Below are 21,293 nucleotides of genomic sequence, written 5' to 3' on the forward strand. Positions count from 1 at the left end.
GCTTTTGAGCAAAGCCTTCTTCAGAAAAGAAAAACACACACACACACACACACACACACACATGCAAACCATGCCTCAAACACACATGACAGCCATCTCCTGCAGCTCGGACCAGAATGAAACTGCCACATTAAGCAGCAATTTGTGATGGGACAGTGAAGGTGGAGGAATATCAGGGCGTGAGTTGATGGAGAGAAGAGCACTGTCTGATGGAACGTGCAGGGACTGGACTAGATGGAAGCATGAGACGACTGGGAGGCTGTGGGGCAGTGAGATGGTGGAGAGGTGAGAGAGGAGAGGGAAGAGGAGGGAGGGCAGGGATGCACACGGCAGGAGGGGGGATGGAGGCAGGTAGGGGGAGTGGAAAAGGAATCGGGCAGGTAAGGGGAAAGACGAAAGATGGGTGGGTGGATTAGCAGAGGACAGCACACAATGAGGGTGAGGGGATGCGAATAGAAAGGAGGCAATAGGACAGAGGGGTTCGGAATGTGAGGGGTGGACAGTGTGGGGAGCTAACCTACTGTTATGAATCGTTCCATATCATTACAATTTACTGTGCAAAATGATCCATGGAACACGAAACTAGCTAAATAACTTTGAGAAACATTAATCTGTGTCCAGAGGTTAATGCAAGTCGTAACAGAGCAACATTGTTTTATCTCTAGTTCCTATAGTAACAGATAATCTACTGTGCAGACATTATGATAAATTTTAACTTGAATTTTTTACCAAATGAAGATAGAATCATTTGTTTCACTTTTCCATCTAATAAGCATGTTAGCTTAACCTGCAATAAAAATAATTCAGAAACAAAGTGCTAATATGATACCCAAATAGGAAGGCTAGTTAATTTTGAACGTCAAATGCTAAATCAATACAACAGACAACTATGATTGTGCTACTTACGTGGGTCATAGCAATATATTATTCAGAAATAGGCTAATACACAGAACAATAGTAAAGGTGTATTGCTATTCTATCAGAGTTATGGTACAGTGGATTGCACAGAAAAATAGCTTCCTATATTGAAATTAAAAGTTTCAGTTTGCTTTGATTCAGTGAGCATTTACCAAGTACTTACGATCAGGCATTCCATCTTCCTGACTACCAAGAAAACTCAAGTTTGTTATACAAGAAGTGTTTAGAAAATCTCTCAAGAAGCCCAAAGTCACTCTGAAAGAGAAAGAAAACCGAAATTTGAGCTCAAATAATTAAGTAATTTTCTGTTTCTCTGCATACATACTACACTCAAAAGCTTAATTAAAACAGTAATACAGGGTGTCTGTAGTTAAAGTTCCATTTCAAAATGCTGTAGACAAAGAACCGCAGCTCCGAATCACATCAAATTTGATCAGCATATTATTGATGCAAAGGGAAACATCAGGGAAAAAAATTGTAACCTTCAGAAATGTACAACACCAGATGCATGGCACACGACTGTTCCTCAGTTTGCATTTAAGACACCCTACATGGCTGTCTCCTTGAAGGCTCACAGATAGTTGGTAAATCTACTTTACAAGAACAGTGACTGTGAGGCAATAGCCCTTCTGAAGTTCCAGACACTCAAGGGTACGAAAATGGCGCAGGTCTGATGCCTGCTAAGAATCTAGAGATTCGTAAAGACAGGTTCTTTTGAAGTGCAATGTAGCAGAGGGAGGAAACCAGTTGATACAACATCTGTCAAAGATGTGACCACTGCACTGCAGGAGGGCTCAAGTGGTCATGGGCAAACATGCAGTGCATGGGGAATTGTCAGAACGTTAGACATGTCTGCGAGCATGGTGTATAAAAACCTATGAAACATCCTGCATTGCTATCCATACAAAATCACCCATGGTCAGGAGTTGCTTCTTGCTGACCTGCCAGCAAAAATGTTCATTTCGGAATTGCTTGCTCACATGGAAGTGCACAAGGAATGGCCACGGAACATTCTGTGGACAGATGAAGGCCATGTCCATCCCAAACTACATGTCAATATGCAGAACTGCAGAATGCGAGCAATGGAAAAGCCACATGTCCATCAAATGGTACCACTTCAATCTGCAAAGGAGGCTGTGTGGCGTAGGTTTACAGTAGTAATGGGACAACCGATTATTTTTAACGACTGACAGGGCAGGCAATTGTTTTTTTGTTCTGTCTCTTTATCCAGCTGTATGAAACAACCAAATAAAACCAGTCTCCATGGCCACATCAGATGCATGAATGTTTTCACTCACCGATTTTGACTATTTCGCAGTTAAGAATGACTATTGCTAGCTTCTGTGTGAGCTTGATTCTCTCTAATTTTTACATTCATGGTCTTTTGTGAGATATACATAAGAGGAAGCAACATATTCCTTGACTAAGCTGAAGAGAAACTAAAAATAAACCCGAAACTTATAACACGTGTCTGCTATAACATGTGTCTGCTATAACATGTTTAAAAGCAATTGAAAAGTTTGACACACACAAGACTAAGAAGCAAGAAATAACTGTTTGAATATAAAACTTTTTTAATATATCGTGTTTTTAAAACAAACTAAAAAGTATTAAATAATCTCTCCTAGACCCATACAGATTCCTAATGCTGTACAGATAGTCCTGAAAATTTGTGCTTGTTAATTTTTAATAGCTATGACAACACTTGTAAAACTGAAAGCAGAAAACATGGTGTGCATGCAATAGACAATAGTGAGAAATGTAGATTTAGTAACTATCATTGAGAAAAATCACAGAGCAGTTCATATCATCTGAAGCGTAATAAAATTGTTAACGATGTAGGTGAACTATTCATGCATCAATTACCTATTGCATGCATCCCACATTTTTTGTTTTAAATTCTACAAGGTTTGACATTAAAAATTCACAAGCTCAAATTTTCAGAACTATCTGTAGGATGTCAGGAATCTGCTTGGGGCTAGGGGAAATTATTTAATACTTTTTAGTTCATTTTAAAACATGTTATATTAAAAAGTTTTTACTTAAATAATTAATTCTAATTTAAATTTATTGAAGCTCTTTCTCTCTTATCTCTATCTCTCTCTCTGTCTCTGTCTATCCCCCCATCGCTTAGCACCCAACACTGATAATTATTTTTTCGTAAATTCTGAAGTGAGGTATTTTAAACATATACTGCCACTTGTGGGAAGTATTTGTTTGTGAAAAATTTTTGTCATTATTTGTCAATTTCCTCTGAATTTCTTTCCTTAATATAGTTTCATAATGTGAATCATCCTTGCAGATATTTTTTATTGCACTGAATTTATCTTGAGGATTATATCTAACTTAGTCGTTTGAATAAGGCTTTGGCACATCAGAATCACTTGCAGTATTGTTTGTCTCAATTTAAACAGTACAGACAAAATACATTCCTGTATTTCAAACTTTGCAGCTTCTTTCAACAATCAAAATACAATAATCTTGTGATTCGTGAGTTTCTCCCGGCGTATTTGATAATCAAAATATCCACGGGTGTGCTGCCGGTCTATAGTGTCCAACGGGCACAATATTTTGGCGATCATACATGTCGCCATCATCAGGTGAACTGACGGACTGAGCTCCTGTGAACGTGCCGGCATGGAGATCCGTACGCTATGGCTGCTCAGAGGGAACTGGGTTAGGTCGCGGCGGCGGCCGATTTAAATACCCTCCGCCCGCGGCGCGCTTCCTCCGCCGTCCGCGCCCCGCGCCACGGTCGCGCGGTGGAACAGATTGCGACGGCGTCTGAGATGACGTCGGTGTGATGGCTCTGTCCGCCGTGGTCGTAACAACTATACGTTTGCTCGATTTACTCTTGATTAACCCAATCGCTGGTTCCCAAGCCTTGCTAAGATTATAGCCACAGTCACGGTTTACGAGGTCGTCATTGGTGCGAATTTGGATGGCCTCTCTAACAACGCTGTCCCAGTATCTCGACATCTGTACCAGAATCCTCGTGCGGTCATACTCCATGGCGTGATTTTCCGACAAACAATGTTCAGCGACCGCCGACTTGCTCGGATACATCAGTTGAGTGTGCCTCTGGTGTTCACGGCATCGATCCTCGACGGTACGCATCGTCTGACCAATATACGACTTGCCACATTGACACGGAATCTGGTACACGCCGGCCTTCCTCAAACCGAGGTCATCTTTGGCGATCCCCACCAGTGCACGAGTTTTATTTGGAGGACAAAACACAGTTTCGACCCGGTGTTTCTTCAGAATGCAGGCGATTTTCCCCGAGAGTGTGCCTGTGTATGGAATAAATGCAGTGCCTACCTCCTCCCTCGTGACTTCATCCATCTCAACAGGTTGTGCTGCAGTGGCTGGGCGGAGAGCATGTTGAATCTGTCACTCTGAGTACCTATTTTTTCGAAATACAGTTCTCAGATGTTCCAATTCCTGGGGGTAGACTCTCTGCGTCAGAGATAGTGCGCGCTGACAATGGGGCATAATGGTACCCCCTCTTTGTGAACCTTCGGGAGTCCATATAGTCTAGGTGGTACCGGACCTTGGGGTAACAATTTCTTAGCGTCACCCTCCGGTAAATCTGCGTCCTTGAGAAGCGCCCTCGTCTTGTTCTCCACCTTCTTTGCAGGGTCAACGCTGATCTTCCGGTAGGAATCGTCATTTAGCAGGCTCTGCATCTTATCAGTGTAGTCGTTATGGGAGACAACAACTGTAGCATTGCCTTTGTCAGCCGGTAAGACAACAATTTCAGAGCGCTCCCTCAGATCACGAATGGCCGCCCTCTCTTTACTGCTGATATTTGACTTCATCGGCTTGGATTTCGTCAACGCACGACAAGTTTCACGACGTATTTCCTCGGCTGATTCTGGCGGAAGTCGAGCTGCAACCTGTTCAACAGCACTAACAATTTCTGCGACCGGAGTGAACTTGGGGGTGGGAGCGAAGTTGAGACCTTTCTGCAAAACCGAGACCGCATCATCACTCAACACCATGCCACTCAAATTGATGAAACCGTGACTGTGGCTATAATCTTAGCAAGGCTTGGGAACCAGTGATTGGGTTAATCAAGAGTAAATCGAGCAAACGTATAGTTGTGATGACCACGGCGGACAGAGCCATCATACCGACGTCATCTCAGACGCCGTTGCAATCTGTTCCACCGCGCGACCATGGCGCGGACGGCGGAGGGAGCGTGCCGCGGGCGGAGGGTATTTAAATTGGCCGCCGCCGCGACTGAACCCAGTTCCCTCTGAGCAGCCATAGCGTACGGATCTCCGTGCCGGCACGTTCACAGGAGCTCAGTCCGTCAGTTCACCTGATGATGGCGACATGTATGATCGCCGAAATATTGTGCCCGTTGGACACTATAGACCGGCAGCACACCCGTGGATATTTTGATTACAATAATCTTGATGATGCAACACAAGGTTACCTCTAACCATAAACGTGTATTGAAATGTCTCTGTGTAATTGTGTTAATATGTGCATATGTTTTTTGTGTTGTAAGCGTCTGTGTATTGTGTAAGTGAGGCAGAAATTGTTGTAAAATGACAGGGAATCAAATCGAGATGGCTCTTGTCTTCCCTAGTCTGACACACAGTGACCAGACACACTCTAAATAATATCTTAAAATTGCTCAGTTGAATTACATTATAACATCTTATACAAATGTCAAAGTAAGCTGTGAATGTACTTGCTCAGTGTTACTAGGTGCACAAATATATTTCTGTTAATTAGCTTTGGAGAAAGTTATAATTTTGCAACATTGGGTTTCCCCAGACTGGTCCTAATTTTGAGGGTGTCCACAGATGTACTGAAGGGATTTTTATACAATTGTCCATAGTAAACTCAAACCTTTCTTTGTGTCTGGGGAAATTCGAATGAATGGGAAAAAGTAGATTGTCATAAACATTAGTTACAATTTATTAAATGAAGACTGACCTGTAGAGAGTTCCTTTATTTTGGTCTATAAAAAAACTGAATGGCTAGCATGCATAAACATTCTCCTATACAAATACAGGATGATCCACAATGATCTTCACAAGTTGCATCACGTGTATTTCAGAAATGGAAATAGGTAGAAATGTGTAGTTTGCAGCTTAATGTTCACACACACCTAAATCTGTTTCTTTCTTCTTATTTTCTCCGTGTTGGTTATTGACTGGCCACACCCAGCAGTTGGCACTGTGTGTAGAACAGTTGGGACAGACCAGATCTGACACCCTGGTCCTACAGAAAAGCAACAGCACACCTTAACAACGACACAATAGGCCGGACATGATACTGAAATATTACTTAGAATTCCTGTGTGCTACAAACGGCACACACACTTTTGGCGGCCATTTGCTCCCCCTTTTTTTCATGACAGTCACAATTTTTCTAGCTCTGTACCAAACTTTTAAAAAGTAATTTGGGGCACATATTTACTCCAGATTACCTATTTTGAAATGATTTATCCTGAATTAGGTGTTCATTTCACCTGTATCAGTATGCTGGTATTAAGAGGGTAATTTGCTAAATAAGTAATGTAGCGAATTATGACGAAACTTGAATTGAATATTTACATATGCTGTTGAAGAATACAGACATGCTGCAGAAAATTTGTGGCACAGATAAAAATATATGTCTGCTCACATAACTTCATCTTAGAAGGTACTAATAAAATATAAAATAGTGTACTTTTTGAAGCAAATTAAAGTGACAGTATACATTTATTACATTTAGTTATGACTTTTTTTGCAATATCAAAAAATTTTAATGTGTCCTGAATTTTGGTCTAGAAAATATGGTCACCTTAACATAATGAAGTCTGTTAAGCAGCTACTAGCACCTTGGGTTTATATGAACATCACACCACACACTGCACATTTCTACTCCACCCCATTTTTGAAATATATATGCTCACAGCTATAAAGATAATTTTGGAATACACTGTATTTTCCATACTTCATTACTGAGAGAATGAGAAGCCACACTCTCCCGTCCACCAAACAACTGAATATTTTAAACATCATCTGACTTCTACTCATTGAACTGTATTAAAATAGAAATAAATTACATTTATATTTCTTACTGCAAGTGAGTACTATGTGCGAACAAGGATGTCTCTAAAGTGGGCTTTCACAAATCCTTGCTTCTCTCACGTGTAATTTATATCAGCTGATTGGTGGGAGGAGCGCGCCTGCTGGCATTGTCAGCACTGAAATGCAGGCAAGGAAACATTCCCCCTCTCATGACACCACTCCTAGCGGTACATCAAGGCCATCGGCCAACTTACCGTCTAAAGACTGTTTGTGTAGGAAAACAATTCAGTTTGACCCAGATGTCCTGAGTTTTCAAAGTTTTTGTCTGAAGTTGGCAATTTAAGTAATGGCAGGTCCATCCCAGTGATATGCGAGCTTAATTAGTTATGAGTTAATGGCACCTGAAACAACTTAATTGACAACAATAAAATAATCAGTTACTCCATTCACTACATAATGAAAAGAACATGTATAATGCTCATTTTAACTTTGCCGCCCCCCCCCCCCCTCCCCTCGACGTATGTCTTCGCTTAACTCTGGGGGTAGGGCTACCCTCTGGTGGTGTAATCCACTGCTTTAGTTCTGGCTGGTTTCATTCTGAAGACTTAACAGACAGTCAACTAAAAAATTTAAGTGTGGTTTCAGCTGAAAGAATGAATAAATGGTTGAAGTGACAGAAAAACTATTGACTGTTTCCACTTGAAAAGAAAGAATGAATAATTCAGTCAATACAAAATGCAAACTGTGTCGAATGCTTTCATCTGGTTGCTCCCACACACTGCTATTACTCGGAAAAAAACTATCCAACCGACGTGTAAAGTGACAACTGACTGATTTGACTGTTGTAATTCAGTTGCCCACACAGACTGGTTTGATTCAAAAGAATGAATGAGTAGTCCGACCAGCTGAACGACTGTTTTCCTTTGGTTGCTTCCACAGGCTAGTTTTACTCAAGTATGAATGACAAATTCAAACAACAGGTAAACCTATAAGCAAAAGAGTCAATTGTTTTCCAACAACCAACTGAATCAATTGTTTTCATTCGATTGTTCCCATCACTGGTTTACGGTATTGTTTACTGTAGGGCCATATTTTTTCGAGCAGATGAGACCTGCAGGTCTTATTACTTGTACTGTCACTGACAAAAACTTTGAGAATATCTTCTGCTCACCAACATTATTCCAACCCTTCAACAGCATGGATGTGTGGATAGGATCATTCTTATGCACTCCTCCACACAGTACACAACCAGTGAATTGCAGCTGCAGAGGCATTTCGGAAATGCTAGAATTATGCCATCATTTTCCTACAACCTGGCTGTCCAGATCACCTGATCTTAATTTGTGTGACTTCTGGCTGTGGGGTTATCCGAAAGATGATGTGGTTGGTGCTCCAATTAAAGATATAGCTGAAATGAAGGCACGCATTGCACAACAATTTCAAAAAGTGACACCCGGGACCGCCCTACCTATTGTGGAACATTCTGCTTCTTGATTTCAACTTGGGGCAGGAAACTGTCGACATCATATTGAACATGTCTTGTGCGAGTCTCATGACAATTGGAAACCAATGTAATTTTGGTTTTTATGTGGTTTTTGGCCCAAGAACTATTAAAAACTGATGTTTATGTAGTTTTTTGGCCTCAGGAAAGATGAAAACCAATATCAGTTTACTTTTTATGTGGTTTTTGATCTCAGGACAATTAAAAACCATCCTTACCACATAGGAAGGGAAAAATTGGTTTTTAATGGTCCTGAGATCAAAAACCAATTTTTCCCTTCCTATGTGGTAAGAATGGACTTACCTAACTAACAGTGCCACAACTATTGACTGACAAACTTGTGTAGTCATGCACATTGAACAGTATGGATGAAGTGATGTGCAACTTCAAGCATAGCCATAGTATTGCAGTTCATCTAACATCTGTAGCTAACCCCATTTACATTAAGATGCTTATTGTGCCATATATTGATAAAAGTTTTATTAATTTTTATTTGTTCCACGACATGTCCAGCTGAATCAATAATATGCTGTTCAAATTTTATGTCATTCTCTTTCTACCGCAATTTGAAACTGGAATTTTAATTATGGACACCCTGCATGAGAAACAGAAGGAGTAGGTGCTGAACAGCAGAGTGCTACACGGGGAAAAAAAAACACTTGTACAATTAAAATAAGGTAATATTGGTATGAAGGATCTAATGACATTAATTGTACAGTAATCACAGTTGATAACACTGTGCTAAACAGCAATAGCTGTATGCTCTATGAAATAAAATTTCATAGAGCAGCTAGCACAAGTTACAGCGCTACTTGCAGTAACCAAAGTTAACTTGGCCACTGTTTCTACAGTGATCAGAACATTAAGAGGAGCCTAATGCATTGAAATCGAGCTCTTCGATTCCCACTTCTGATTAGGTCTGGAGACACTAACACACCCCAATAATTTCTATTTTTTAAGCAGTTACATTATTATTATAATCTTCTGGTGACATTTTAGTCTTTTGATGCCTAGTTCACCTATTTATGCTGATCACAGTTATACTCTTCAATGTAAAATAAAATAAATAAATAAATAAATAATAATAATAATAATAATAATATCAATTCATAATACAATAGAGTACAAGTTAGAAATCTGAGTTCCTCATTTGAAAATTACGACTATTTATTTTAGATTCTGATATGTTAAATAATGAAAACATACATAACAGTTTTGTTGAAGCAGCTTTTGGAACTTCAGGCTAATGGTAAAATATCATAGTATTCTCAGCAAATAAGGAATTTGACTCGGATCCTACATTTTTATTCTGTTACGACGCATAGCTACTTAAGTTTGTCAAATTATATCACCAAAGAACACTCATTACGATTACGGAGAAGTTCTTTATTTATTAACAGTGGCCACTTTTCTACAGCAACTGAATTTGGGGAAAACCTGCACTTCAAGGATTCTGCAGAATAAATAATTTCTCTAAATCGAAATCTTTTGAGCAGACAGGTAAAGTTGCAAGACAACTGTATATCATGCTCATCTTATTTAAAGGTCAGCAAAAACATTACAAACATAGAATTTCAATAAAAACATTGCAAAAATGAAATGACAATGATAAGACTGTAGAAATGAAATAACAATAAATTATTTTATAATTTTTTGAGTGATTATTATTATTATTATTATTATTATTATTATTATTATTATTGAACTACTTGTGTTAATTACTTGTAACACAAAATTTTCTTAAAAATATTCTCGTTCACAGTGGATTGGTTTTTGCAGCTACGGCTGAATGCTTAAAATACAATCAAAAATACAGGATTTCTGCACCAGTCACCATTTCTATAAGTTAACCATAACATGTTTCGAAGTTTACTACATAAACTTCAGGTGGTACCTGCTGAAATTGCATTGATTTAGGTTCAGTTTGTGAGTAATGAGAAGTTATTTTGAGTACACCAACAGGTTTTTAATTGTCTTGCAGTTTTATTGGCACTGAGAAGTTTATCCATATTTCAATTGAAATGTCAGCAGTTGTTGCTGCCAGTGCACTGCTTACTGTTTTTTGGAGAAGAAATAAGGCTAGCATGAGGTATTTGCAGTTAGTTAAAGGTAATTTCAGCTGTAGTCATAAATCAGAAGATGCCCTTGACTGCAGAAAAATGGTGGACGGGAATTAAATTTGCATCATGCATGGCAGATGTATATCCACACTATGAAAATTAAACTTATTGGCTGCAGCAAACTCTATGTCATCTGGAGCCTTTCCACTCTTACTGGCTAATCTGTACTACTCTTGCATTTACCGACCACACAACATACAACCCATGGTATGTCATGTTTTTGGGTCTGACATGAATATTGTGAATTGTTATTTACAATGAATTTCCATTCATAAACAGAGAGACACAATTCTCAAAAAAATAAGACTGATGACAGTTCTTTGATATTATGTGAAAAACTGAATCAGATGATACCATCAAAAACATCAGTACAGCTATTCAAACTTCTGAAGTACATTATACTTATCAAAAGAATAAAATATCGTTACTGGAGATGGAATAATATTATTAAATTCATTTTCACTTAATAAAGAAAAGAGTCACACAAGAGGCAATTAACATTAAGAGCTGTGACAGGCTGCAAATGATACTCTATCATGTTTATGAAGCTCCTGTCACATGCACTAATGTACACACTTCGGAATATATATAAATGTTTATCACACATAACAACTACTCTTATGTCTGACCAATACAACAAAAAACTAACTATAGTCAGTTCTGTTAAAACCTCAACACCCGTCAAGTGTTACTTTGGACAATATGGTGAAGTTTGAAGATGAGGCAGAAATACAATTACAAACTAGAAATTCGTTTGTGCATAAGATAACAATGATTTTTGTAATTACACCACCGAAAATTAAGATGGTCTCACCTTGTTCCATTAATGTAACCACTTTTCAGTTTCTTCATAGTAGTCACCAATGCAAGTGGTATTTTTCCCTGATCTGGAAAGAACCAAAAACATTTAATGTGTTGACTGTCAGATAAGAAACAGTCAATTCTTTATACTGGTGATCATGGAATCAAAGGACTTCATATTCACATAATTAGATGATATTATAAGCAAAGCATACTTATTCTTCAACAGTTATATTGTTAGTTACACACTTTTTCAAAGCACAATTTGTTTAAAAAATACAACAATTATATTGTTATGTTGAAGTTCACATAATGTCAAAACAACAATGTTTGTAAACGAATGATTCTCCAAGTACTGTGTTTTTCAGTCTAGGATATGGACTGTGTTGTCAAATAAATTTAGTTGTAAATAACACAGAAAGTATGTACTGACACAGGAACCAACATATTTTAGCACAAAGAATAATACATCTGAATACCTAAGCTGCTCAACCTAACCAAAGTAGTTGCAGAGAGACAGACAGCAGACAGGCAGCCCCCCCCCCCCCCCCCCCCCACACACAACATTCCTTCTGTTATGTGAGTGGTAGACCAGTGCGGCGCATTGCATTTCAAGTGTGAAAACCTATCACTCTTCAATGGATTACAAAGTCTTCACTGTTAATATGATTAGGCTGTGAACAATTTGTATGGATTAAGTGAATGCATTTTTTGAGCCAGGATAGAAACAAGGTCAACTTTCACCACAGTACATATGCCCTACTCAACCTAGGTCCGGAGTGACCTGCTCTTCCCTTTTGATCTTCACCAACATCTCTCTCCTCCCAAAGGAACAACTAACATTCTGAAAGCTTGTGTCATTTTATATCCTGTTATACGAGTCTATTGTTGTTACTAAATATTTTGTCTCATGAAGCTAAGTTCTTATCAGTCATCTTTTCTCCTCAAACTTTTACCAGTTGAAATCTATTCATGGTTTATTAAAAATGTAAGGGCTCTCGGTCTAAATTTAAATGCTATCAGCTCACAATGAAGTTTCATGTGGAACCATCTATTGATTGATTTATTGTAAAACCACAAAAGTCACTGTTTTGATCCAATAGTCACTGGACTAAGAGTGAAAGCAAATAATAATGGCTTCAAAAATCACTGGTCACATCAACTGTAAAGTATGTGCTATATTCAATTTATGTGTACAAAAATATCCACAAAAGCCCAAATTCATCGTGAGTTATGCCTAGTTCATGAGCCTACATTAATGAGTGAAAGGAAGGTCAAATAATGCTGCTAACACTTAAAAACTGGCTGTACAAATGCGACCATAAGGAGCATGAGTGGCAGGCCCAGTATCCAGACTGATGAAATTTTGCAGCAAGCAGACCAAAATCTGCAATCAAATCAATGATTCGTGGTTGGTATCCTGGCTGATTGATTTCCTGATGCTGAACACATAAATATTTACACAATTATTGTGGAAATTCTTGGATAGTGTTAGGATGGTCTTCTGTATGTCGTCATGTATCCATATGCTGCTGCCTTTACCAAGAATAAAATTAAGCATTTCCATTGAGAATTTTTCAACAACTCACCCAAAAGTTCTGACCTCACATCAGTGATTATAATCTTTTCTTCTACTTCAAACTATGGGTTGGTCAACCACTGTTTGAAGATTACTACAAACTACAGACCACCAATATCAACTGATTCAATTCCTGTGCAAAGAACTTTTATCCAGAGGAGTTGAAGATGCCAGTTTAAAGTTACTGTAAGAGTTAACAAGTGAATAGCAATTATGTGGCAAAGTTAAGTATGTTTGTAGGAAAAAAACTGCCAGAGAAATGTTTTTCTAACTTTTTTTTAAATAAACAAATAACCCTAATTTTCTTACTGTGTCATCCTTGTATACAGCACAACTTCTTTGCCACATGCCACAGCGCATGTAATGCGGTGTAGCAGTTAGCATCACTGGCTGGTGTGCTTTGGGTCACCAGTTCAAACCTGATCACTGGCAGTCATTTGTCATTTAGTATCTATCAGTTCTGGAAGGTTCTTGAAATTTATTATAGTTGTAATGTTAGTATAAGCAGCTGCATTCTCCATCCAGTAGTTTAGTCCAATTGGTGTTCATAATAAATGTGCTTGCATGCTAAGTCCCTGATGTCCCTGCTTTTCGACTTGGACTTGATTCGGGTTACAATGTGACTATTTTTGGAGGAGATGTTGGGTACTTCAAAAACATCTACATCACCACAGCTCCAATTAGGCAATTTAAATGCTGTCACCTATATGGGAACATTGTTCCCATGGTTCATGGATTCAGGAGACCAACTGATTTCAAAACAGCAGTAAGTCAGCTGCACAACACGTACTCATGTGTTTTCTGGAGACACTAGACAAGACCCAACAAAATGGTCATAAGGATTTGACTAAGCTGTGAAATACAACAGCTGGATGACAATTTGAGAAATATGTACTTTTACTTGGGTGGTATAGCCCAGCAGTGCGTTGAGAACAACAAAGAGAAGCTCAACTGACGGGATAAATTCCACAGGCGAAACTGAAGAAAAGATTTAGCAGCAATCAGCAGCAAGCCCATTTAGCTAAAGAACAACTGAATCTGAATATGACAGAAGCCAACAGAACTTCACACTTGGTGAAAAGAGTCTCAGAATACATGTACCAAGCAGGACACATTCATCAAGTGGTACCAGCACATCAAGAATAAGCAACATAAAAAGAGTCCGATGAAACGGGTACGACTGACTCCTGAATGTAGTCCCTATGGCAGTTGTGTAAGGCCACATTGACCTCACTTCTCTCATACACCAGGTTGTAACAGAAGAGATACAACAATTTATGGCAGCCAGAACACTCAGACCAAGTAAGTGAGAGATATCAGGAATGAATGTCTACCTAATATGGCTGGAGTAATAGAGAATGTTGAAGATGAGATGTATTGAGTTTAGGACCAATCTCCACCACCAGTTGAATGCTCCATGAAGAATGGACTCTGCCAACTCAGGTTTATACAGCAACTGTCAAATGACAATCCAGCTTCCAACCAACTCAGGTACAATCAATATCTCTGCCAAGTGTAATGTATTGCAGAAGAATAGACATTTTGAGGACAGAGGACAACATGCCAGTTTCCATAACAGATACCCTGGACTTGTAAGCTACAGGAGAGAAAGAAGGCAAGTTTCTGACAAACTCTGTGCCATCAAATGTCAATCATCTCAATGCTAATTCATGAGTTAACTGCAGACAATTATAGGTGACCTGTACGACACAGAATATCACCGTATCCTGTACGAGGTCACTCCCCAACATACCATAGCCATTCCCTGTCCCCTTATGGAGGTACCAGCTGGATCCCTACCCGCTGAGTTAAGGAAAACTAAGCAAGGCATGATGAAGGTGACACATATGAATATCTTAAATAGACAACAGTCACCAAGAAGTCAGTAAATCTGATTAACATCATTCTCAACAGCCAACCTGTTTGGATTCTACTTGATTCAAGAGCATCCTTTTCTCTAATGTTAAATGCTTATCTTCAGCAGCTAAAGAATACTATCAGTGACGATCAAAAAGCTTCTACTCAATGGTGGTATAGTCCAAAATCGGTATGCCAATCTGGCAAAATCAACATAAGCACTACTGCAATCCATCCCTCCGACACACAATGTTGAGGATACCTGTTTGGTAAAACATCATGTCCAACTGCTTGAAGAATTCCCTACTTGCCTGCCGAACATCTTTGTCAGACAGAAATCATTGGCCCTTCAAAGTCTTTTTTAAGGGAATGAAGGCATGATAATTAAATGGGGAGAGATCAGGACTACATGGCAGATGCTCGAGTGTCTCCCACTTCAGTGAGGCTGGCCTGCCAGATTCTGTAAAAATGTAACTATCACAGAACTTGGCACACCATTCCACAACGATGTTGATAGACATATTACCACATACACATTCTTCATTCTGTGATGGATGTCTGCTGATGTTTGTCCTTTGGTGGCCAAGAAAAGAATAACAGCACATTGGTCCTGTTTGGATGCATCTGTTAATAATGTTACCGCATGTACCAAAGGCACATCACAAATATGAATGCCACACTAAACTCTTGCCTACCTGTCAGTACTTATATACTCGCATCAAAGTCATGCTACACAACACACGTGCTGCAGCAATGACATAAAACAGAAACTTTTTGATAGCACCTCATATGTTCCTAGACATGAAGTGATTTTACTGAAGTATAAACAGGAAATATGTCCAGCTGAAAGGAACATATATTGCAAGAATAACTTATCAAGGACACAAGACAACCCTTTCAATTTGTCCTTTTATCAGAATGTAGTTGTAACGTCATTCTTGAATGGGAATTCCTGCAGGTAGCAGAAAGAGACACTGACTGTGGTAGATCAAAACTCCATATCACTGTAGCTAACCAAAAAAGTACACACAAAAAAGATTGTCTGGGTGATTGTTTGCCATCATTCCGTCATCATCAATGAGGTCCTCACGCTAGGTGCTCAGTTAAACTATGGAGCTTTCATCAACTGCAAAAAAATACTCAGGCTCATAAAACAAATCTATGTGCCAAGGAAAGTCATAAGCATTGTACATGGTGAAGATGAACTTCGGATCACTACCTGCCTTGAGCAGCAACAGCTCGTCCCTAAAGATGCAGGTGTAGGGACAATTGAACCAGTCCAAATGAGCAGCTTAATACCATAAATAAAGAACCGTGCTCCTCTATCCCTACAGATAAAGTACGGGAGGAAGCTACTATAGAACAGCCAAAAGGATTTGGCCTGACTAAGGAGCAACATTGGTGAGTGTTAGCAGCCCTGCATCAATTTACTGACGCTCTGCTGAAGTGGAGAAAAGACAGACCAAATGGTCAACGGTAAAACAACATAGCAACGTTGGGGATCATCCATGAATTATCCAGTGCTTGTGTAGGGTGCCACCAGCTGATAATCCACGAGGAAGTGGAGAAGATGCTGCACGATAACATCACTGAACCTTCAGAGCCCTTGGTCTTCTACCACAGTCCTTGTGAAGGAGGAGGATGGCACATGGCATTTCTGCAGTGAATAGCGACAAATGAACAAAATAACAAAAATCAGTGTCTATCAGCCACCATGCATTAATGACACCCTAGATTACCTGAGAGGAACAAAGTATTTCTCAGCAATTGACTTCTAATTGGTTACTGGCAAATCGTGATTGACGAGACTGACCAAGGAAAGACTGCCTTTTTAATTCCTGACAGCCTCTGATTGCAGGTCTCTGCCTGAGTCCAGGAAAGCGCCTCTTTACCACACAAGAAGTAAAAATCATGGGGCATCTAGTGAATGGCAACTAAGTCCATCCAAGAACTAAGAAACAATATGGTTGGCTTGCATATGGATCCTGGACACCCAGTTGCTATAACACGAAGTACTGGTCATAGAGATACAGTTCAGATGACTTCATAAGGATTTTTACACCTGTGCGGAATGTGTAACTGTAGGAAAAGTTACTAAAACACCACTTTGAGCGCTACTGTAATGTTTATCAGGCATTATATATGAAGTCGAGCATTATGAGCCTTCATCAACAAGGCAAAAACACAGAGATGCCATTCACATCCTCCATATGAAACTCCGCAACAGTCCTGAGGTGCAGTTCAATGATGAGGGCTTCTCTTTCAAGAAAACTGAATATCCACATGAACCCATATGATGATTGCAAAGCTTTGATGGGAGCGTCACCTTTGATGCTCATCATAGTGAAGAGGATGTGACAGTTCTGATCTTCTAAGCTCCTAAGAGGTAGGGCAAGCAATGGAAGTACAAAAATATTTAGGACATTGACTATGATGCAGTACAAAAACTACTGAATGAAATATCAGCTTGCTACACAGCTGAGTCAATAGAAAGACGAAAAAATAATAATTCTGCGTACTTTTGATTTCAGTCTTGATCTTGAAAAGTGGGCACTTAATAGCAGGTGAAATGTTGTTAACATTTGCCATGTCAGATCTCTTGAGCAAGGCTGCACTATGTGCAAAAAGTAGTGTTGAATGTAATAATGTTCTGTCATTGATGTAGATATCAACTATTGAAGCATACATAAAAGTTTCAGGTTTCTGATTCTGGTTCCCATTACAAAAAGAAAAGAACCAATTAAGAGTCTTGGGTGCCATCTACAACCTATAATCTGATGATTCTTGCAAGGTACCTTATTTCTCTGAATTATTTGACACTACACTAAGGCTGACATGTGTAATCAGCATTCTCCACCTTTCCACAGTGACTGAGGATATAATAGACAGCAAAAATTCAGCATTTAATAACAGTAAATACCCCTTGCTTGATATCTGCTTGTCTTGTAAAAGGACAAAATGGAACTCTGCCATAATTATTTCATAAATCTCAACATTTGACAAACAAATAAGCAAGCAGAAAGACAGTAGAAATCTCGTGTATCGGCAGATTTTTAATTTTTAGCATTTTCTTTTTAAGTGCCTACCTTTTTTCTTTTTCCCCCCTCATAATGATAAATGGAGTGTGACTATCCAATAACATCCATACAAAAATTTAGACACTAGTCTTCTCATTCTTAAACTGACATGAGACAGGGATTAGGTCACATTAAGAACTTCTTTTCTTCTTCTTAATTGTTGCTTTAGTCTTGGAGACCTTGTGTGTGTTCTATATACCTCCACCAATTGTTTCTGTTCCTGGCTTCCATGGTCCATTCTATTCATGGGTTCATTGCCTCCGTACCCTTGGTGATACCATCCTTTGTGTCCGTGGTCTTCCTTTGCCCCTTCTACCCTCCACAGATCCTCAGAATGCTAGTCTCGGCAGTCTTTCCTCTTCCATCCTAATTACGTGTCCTGCGCACATCCTTTGAGCAATTTCAGCTTGTGAATAAAGCTCTGCCATTTCCTTTTTTTTTTTTTTAATACCATTCATTTCTGAGACATAGGATCCCTCTTGGTGCCAAACATTTTGCTTAATATCTTTCTCCTGAAGACCTGCAACTTCTGCTCATCTGCTTTCCTTAATGCCAGCTGAAGTAGCCGCGCGGTTCTGGCGCTGCAGTCTGGAACCGCGAGACCGCTACGGTCGCAGGTTCGAATCCTGCCTCGGGCATGGATGTGTGTGATGTCCTTAGGTTAGTTAGGTTTAACTAGTTCTAAGTTCTAGGGGACTAATGACCTCAGCAGTTGAGTCCCATAGTGCTCAGAGCCATTTTTTTGCTTTCCTTAATGCACAGAGTGATTATAATTAAAGTTAAACTTTCAAAACGCTGTAGAAATAACACCACTGGTCAAAATGATGTCAAATTGCAACAGAATATTATTGGAGAGGGGAGGGGGGGGGGGGGGGGTTTCTCCCCTTTCACGTCTGTGATGTTCGCCATGACTGTCTCAATGCAGAAACGTGCTCTGCTTGTAAAGAATGACGACTGTGCACATCACTCTGCAGAAGTTCCAGACATTGAAGGGTTTGGAAAAAGGCGTGGGTCCGATTACTGCCGTGGAAATTCGAAAAGAAGGGTTCTTTTGGTGTGCAACATGGTAGAGGAAGGAAACAAAGTGATTCGAGGTCAGTGGAAGTAGAGGTCACAGCAATGCAGGAGGAGACAAGTGGTGGTGTGCACACGTGTGGTGCACAGAGAATTGCTTGAAGGACATAGCCATGAGCACGGTGTGTAAAATCCTACGAAACATACTTCTTTGCTACCCATTCAAAATTACCCATGTGCACGAGTTGCTTCCTGTTGATCTGCCAGCAAGAGAGAGACCTTCGCTTTAGAATTTCTTAAGTGGAGTTGGACAATGACTGGCCGTGGAAGATTTTGTGGACAGACGAGGCCCACTTCTATCTGACAGAATATGTCAGTACACAGAATTGTCGAATATGGGCAATGGAAAATCTACACACAAATCAACCAGCACTTCATCCTGAAAAGGTCACTGTGTGGTGCGGGTTTACGGCATCATTTATCATAGGGCCATATTTTTTCAAAGAGACAGGTGCTTCCGGTCCTGTTATCTGTACCATCGCTGGTAAGCACTATGAGAGTCTTTTGCGCAACCACGTCATTCAAGCTTTCCAACAGTGTGGATGTGTGGGTGGGATCATTTTTATGCAAGATGGCACACCTCTACACATTGCAAATCTAGTTAGGCAGCTGCTGCAGTGCCATTTCGGAAACGCTGGAATTATTAGCCATCGTTTCCCTACAGCTTGACTATCCCAATCACCTGATCTTAATCCGTGTGACTTCTGGCTGTGGGGCTATCTGAAAGATGTTGTCTTCAGTGCTCCGATTGCAAACTTAGCTGCGTTTGTGCAACACATTCTGAACATGACCCCGGAATCACTTCGATCAGTTGTGGAACATGCTGTTTCTCAAACTCAACTTGTTGCAGAAAACGGTGGAAGCATATTGAACATGTTTTGCGCCAGTCACACAGAAATTAATAATCAGATTTGATTCATGCTTTTTATGTGGTTTTTGACCTCAGGACAATTAAAAACCGATGTGATTGGCGCTTTTTATGCTGTTTTTGGCCTCAGGACAATTAAAAACTGATTTTTCCCATCTGATGTGATATGACCTTGCCGTGGCGGATGGCCTTACGTAACTAACAGTATCGCACCTGTACACAGACGCACACTGAGCAGTACAGTTTGTTTAACGTCAAATGTACACCTTAGGCATTATTGTATGATTCATTTGTCATTTGTAGTCGACCACTATTATGATGCTTACAGCGTTGTCTATTGCTACATTTTGTAACTATTTATTTTTCTTCTGCCTTATGTTTTCCCCCTTCTCTGATAATATTCTGTTGCAATTTGACATCATTCTGACCAGTGGTGTTATCACTACAGCGGTTTGAAAGTTTAACTTTATAATCACCCTGTGTATGTTTCACACCCATACAGAGCTAGATGGAGAATTACACTGTTAGTGTAGATTGATGTTAAAATTTCGCGAAATGGCTCTCAATTTGCCACTGTTATCCTTGCCTTAACCCCAACTTCTATTCTATTCTGTTTGATAAAAATGCTTCCCAAATATTTAAATGTGTCTACTGTTTTAAAAGTGAAAGAGAATTCACCAACTGTCAGTGGTGTACAATCACTGAGTGCCTTGCATATGACCATGTACTAGGTCTGTTCTCGTTAATTTGTAACCCTGCTTCCCTTGGAAAATTACTGTAAAAACCTGTCATGAGCTGCAATTTCTCTTTGCTATCACTGCTTAGAATAACATCACAAACATGTGCAAGCTGATTTACTGTGTTATTACTCAGTCTTATTCCAGCTGGGCTTAATTTTTTTGCGTTCTTTTCCTTCTTTTTTTCTAAAAGTGTATGGAGATATTGCTTCTCCTTGCTTAAGACTAGTTCTGACTCGAAAATGCTCTGACATTTCTATACTGACCTCTACTGGACAATTGAATTTCTCTAAACCCATATGTACTAGGCATATTAACTTTTGTGGAAATAAACTCTTTCAAAGCATTGGTGACTGTGTCCAAATATATGCTGTCACAACACTTTTTTGAAGTCAGCAAAAACCATGTGAATATCAACGTTAAGTTCCCAACCTTTCTCAATTACCTGTCTGAGCACAAAAAGCTGATCTGTAGTTGAGCTAGGTCTTTTAAAACTGCACTGATAGTCTCCTATAAATCAAATGGGATCATTTTCTTCAGTACAGACTAAGATAGTGTTTTGTAGCTTGCATTAAGGAGTACAATCCCTTTATAATTAGCATGTATCAGGGTCACGTGTTTTAGCATAGGACAGATTATGCCCATTTTCCAGTTGTCAGACAATTTCTCATATTCCCAAACATTTTTAACAGTTTCATAACTATTTGAACCAGTACCAGTCCACCA

General features: G+C 39.5%; 1 protein-coding gene across 2 annotated transcripts in view; it reads right to left on the bottom strand.

The window, feature by feature from the left end:
• LOC124788353 (probable phosphorylase b kinase regulatory subunit alpha) overlaps positions 1-21,293 on the bottom strand; it is a 262,109-nt gene that overhangs the window by 98,478 nt on the left and 142,338 nt on the right. For both annotated transcript variants that reach the window (XM_047255616.1, XM_047255615.1), the window contains exons 12-13: positions 11,389-11,461; positions 1,082-1,173 (exon numbers count right to left, since the gene is read on the bottom strand). In XM_047255616.1, the coding sequence (XP_047111572.1) occupies positions 1,082-1,173; positions 11,389-11,461 (165 nt within the window). The remainder of the gene's footprint in view (positions 1-1,081; positions 1,174-11,388; positions 11,462-21,293) is intronic.

The sequence above is a fragment of the Schistocerca piceifrons genome, chromosome 3, assembly GCF_021461385.2.
Source record: "Schistocerca piceifrons isolate TAMUIC-IGC-003096 chromosome 3, iqSchPice1.1, whole genome shotgun sequence".
NCBI classification, from domain to species: Eukaryota; Metazoa; Arthropoda; class Insecta; order Orthoptera; family Acrididae; genus Schistocerca; species Schistocerca piceifrons.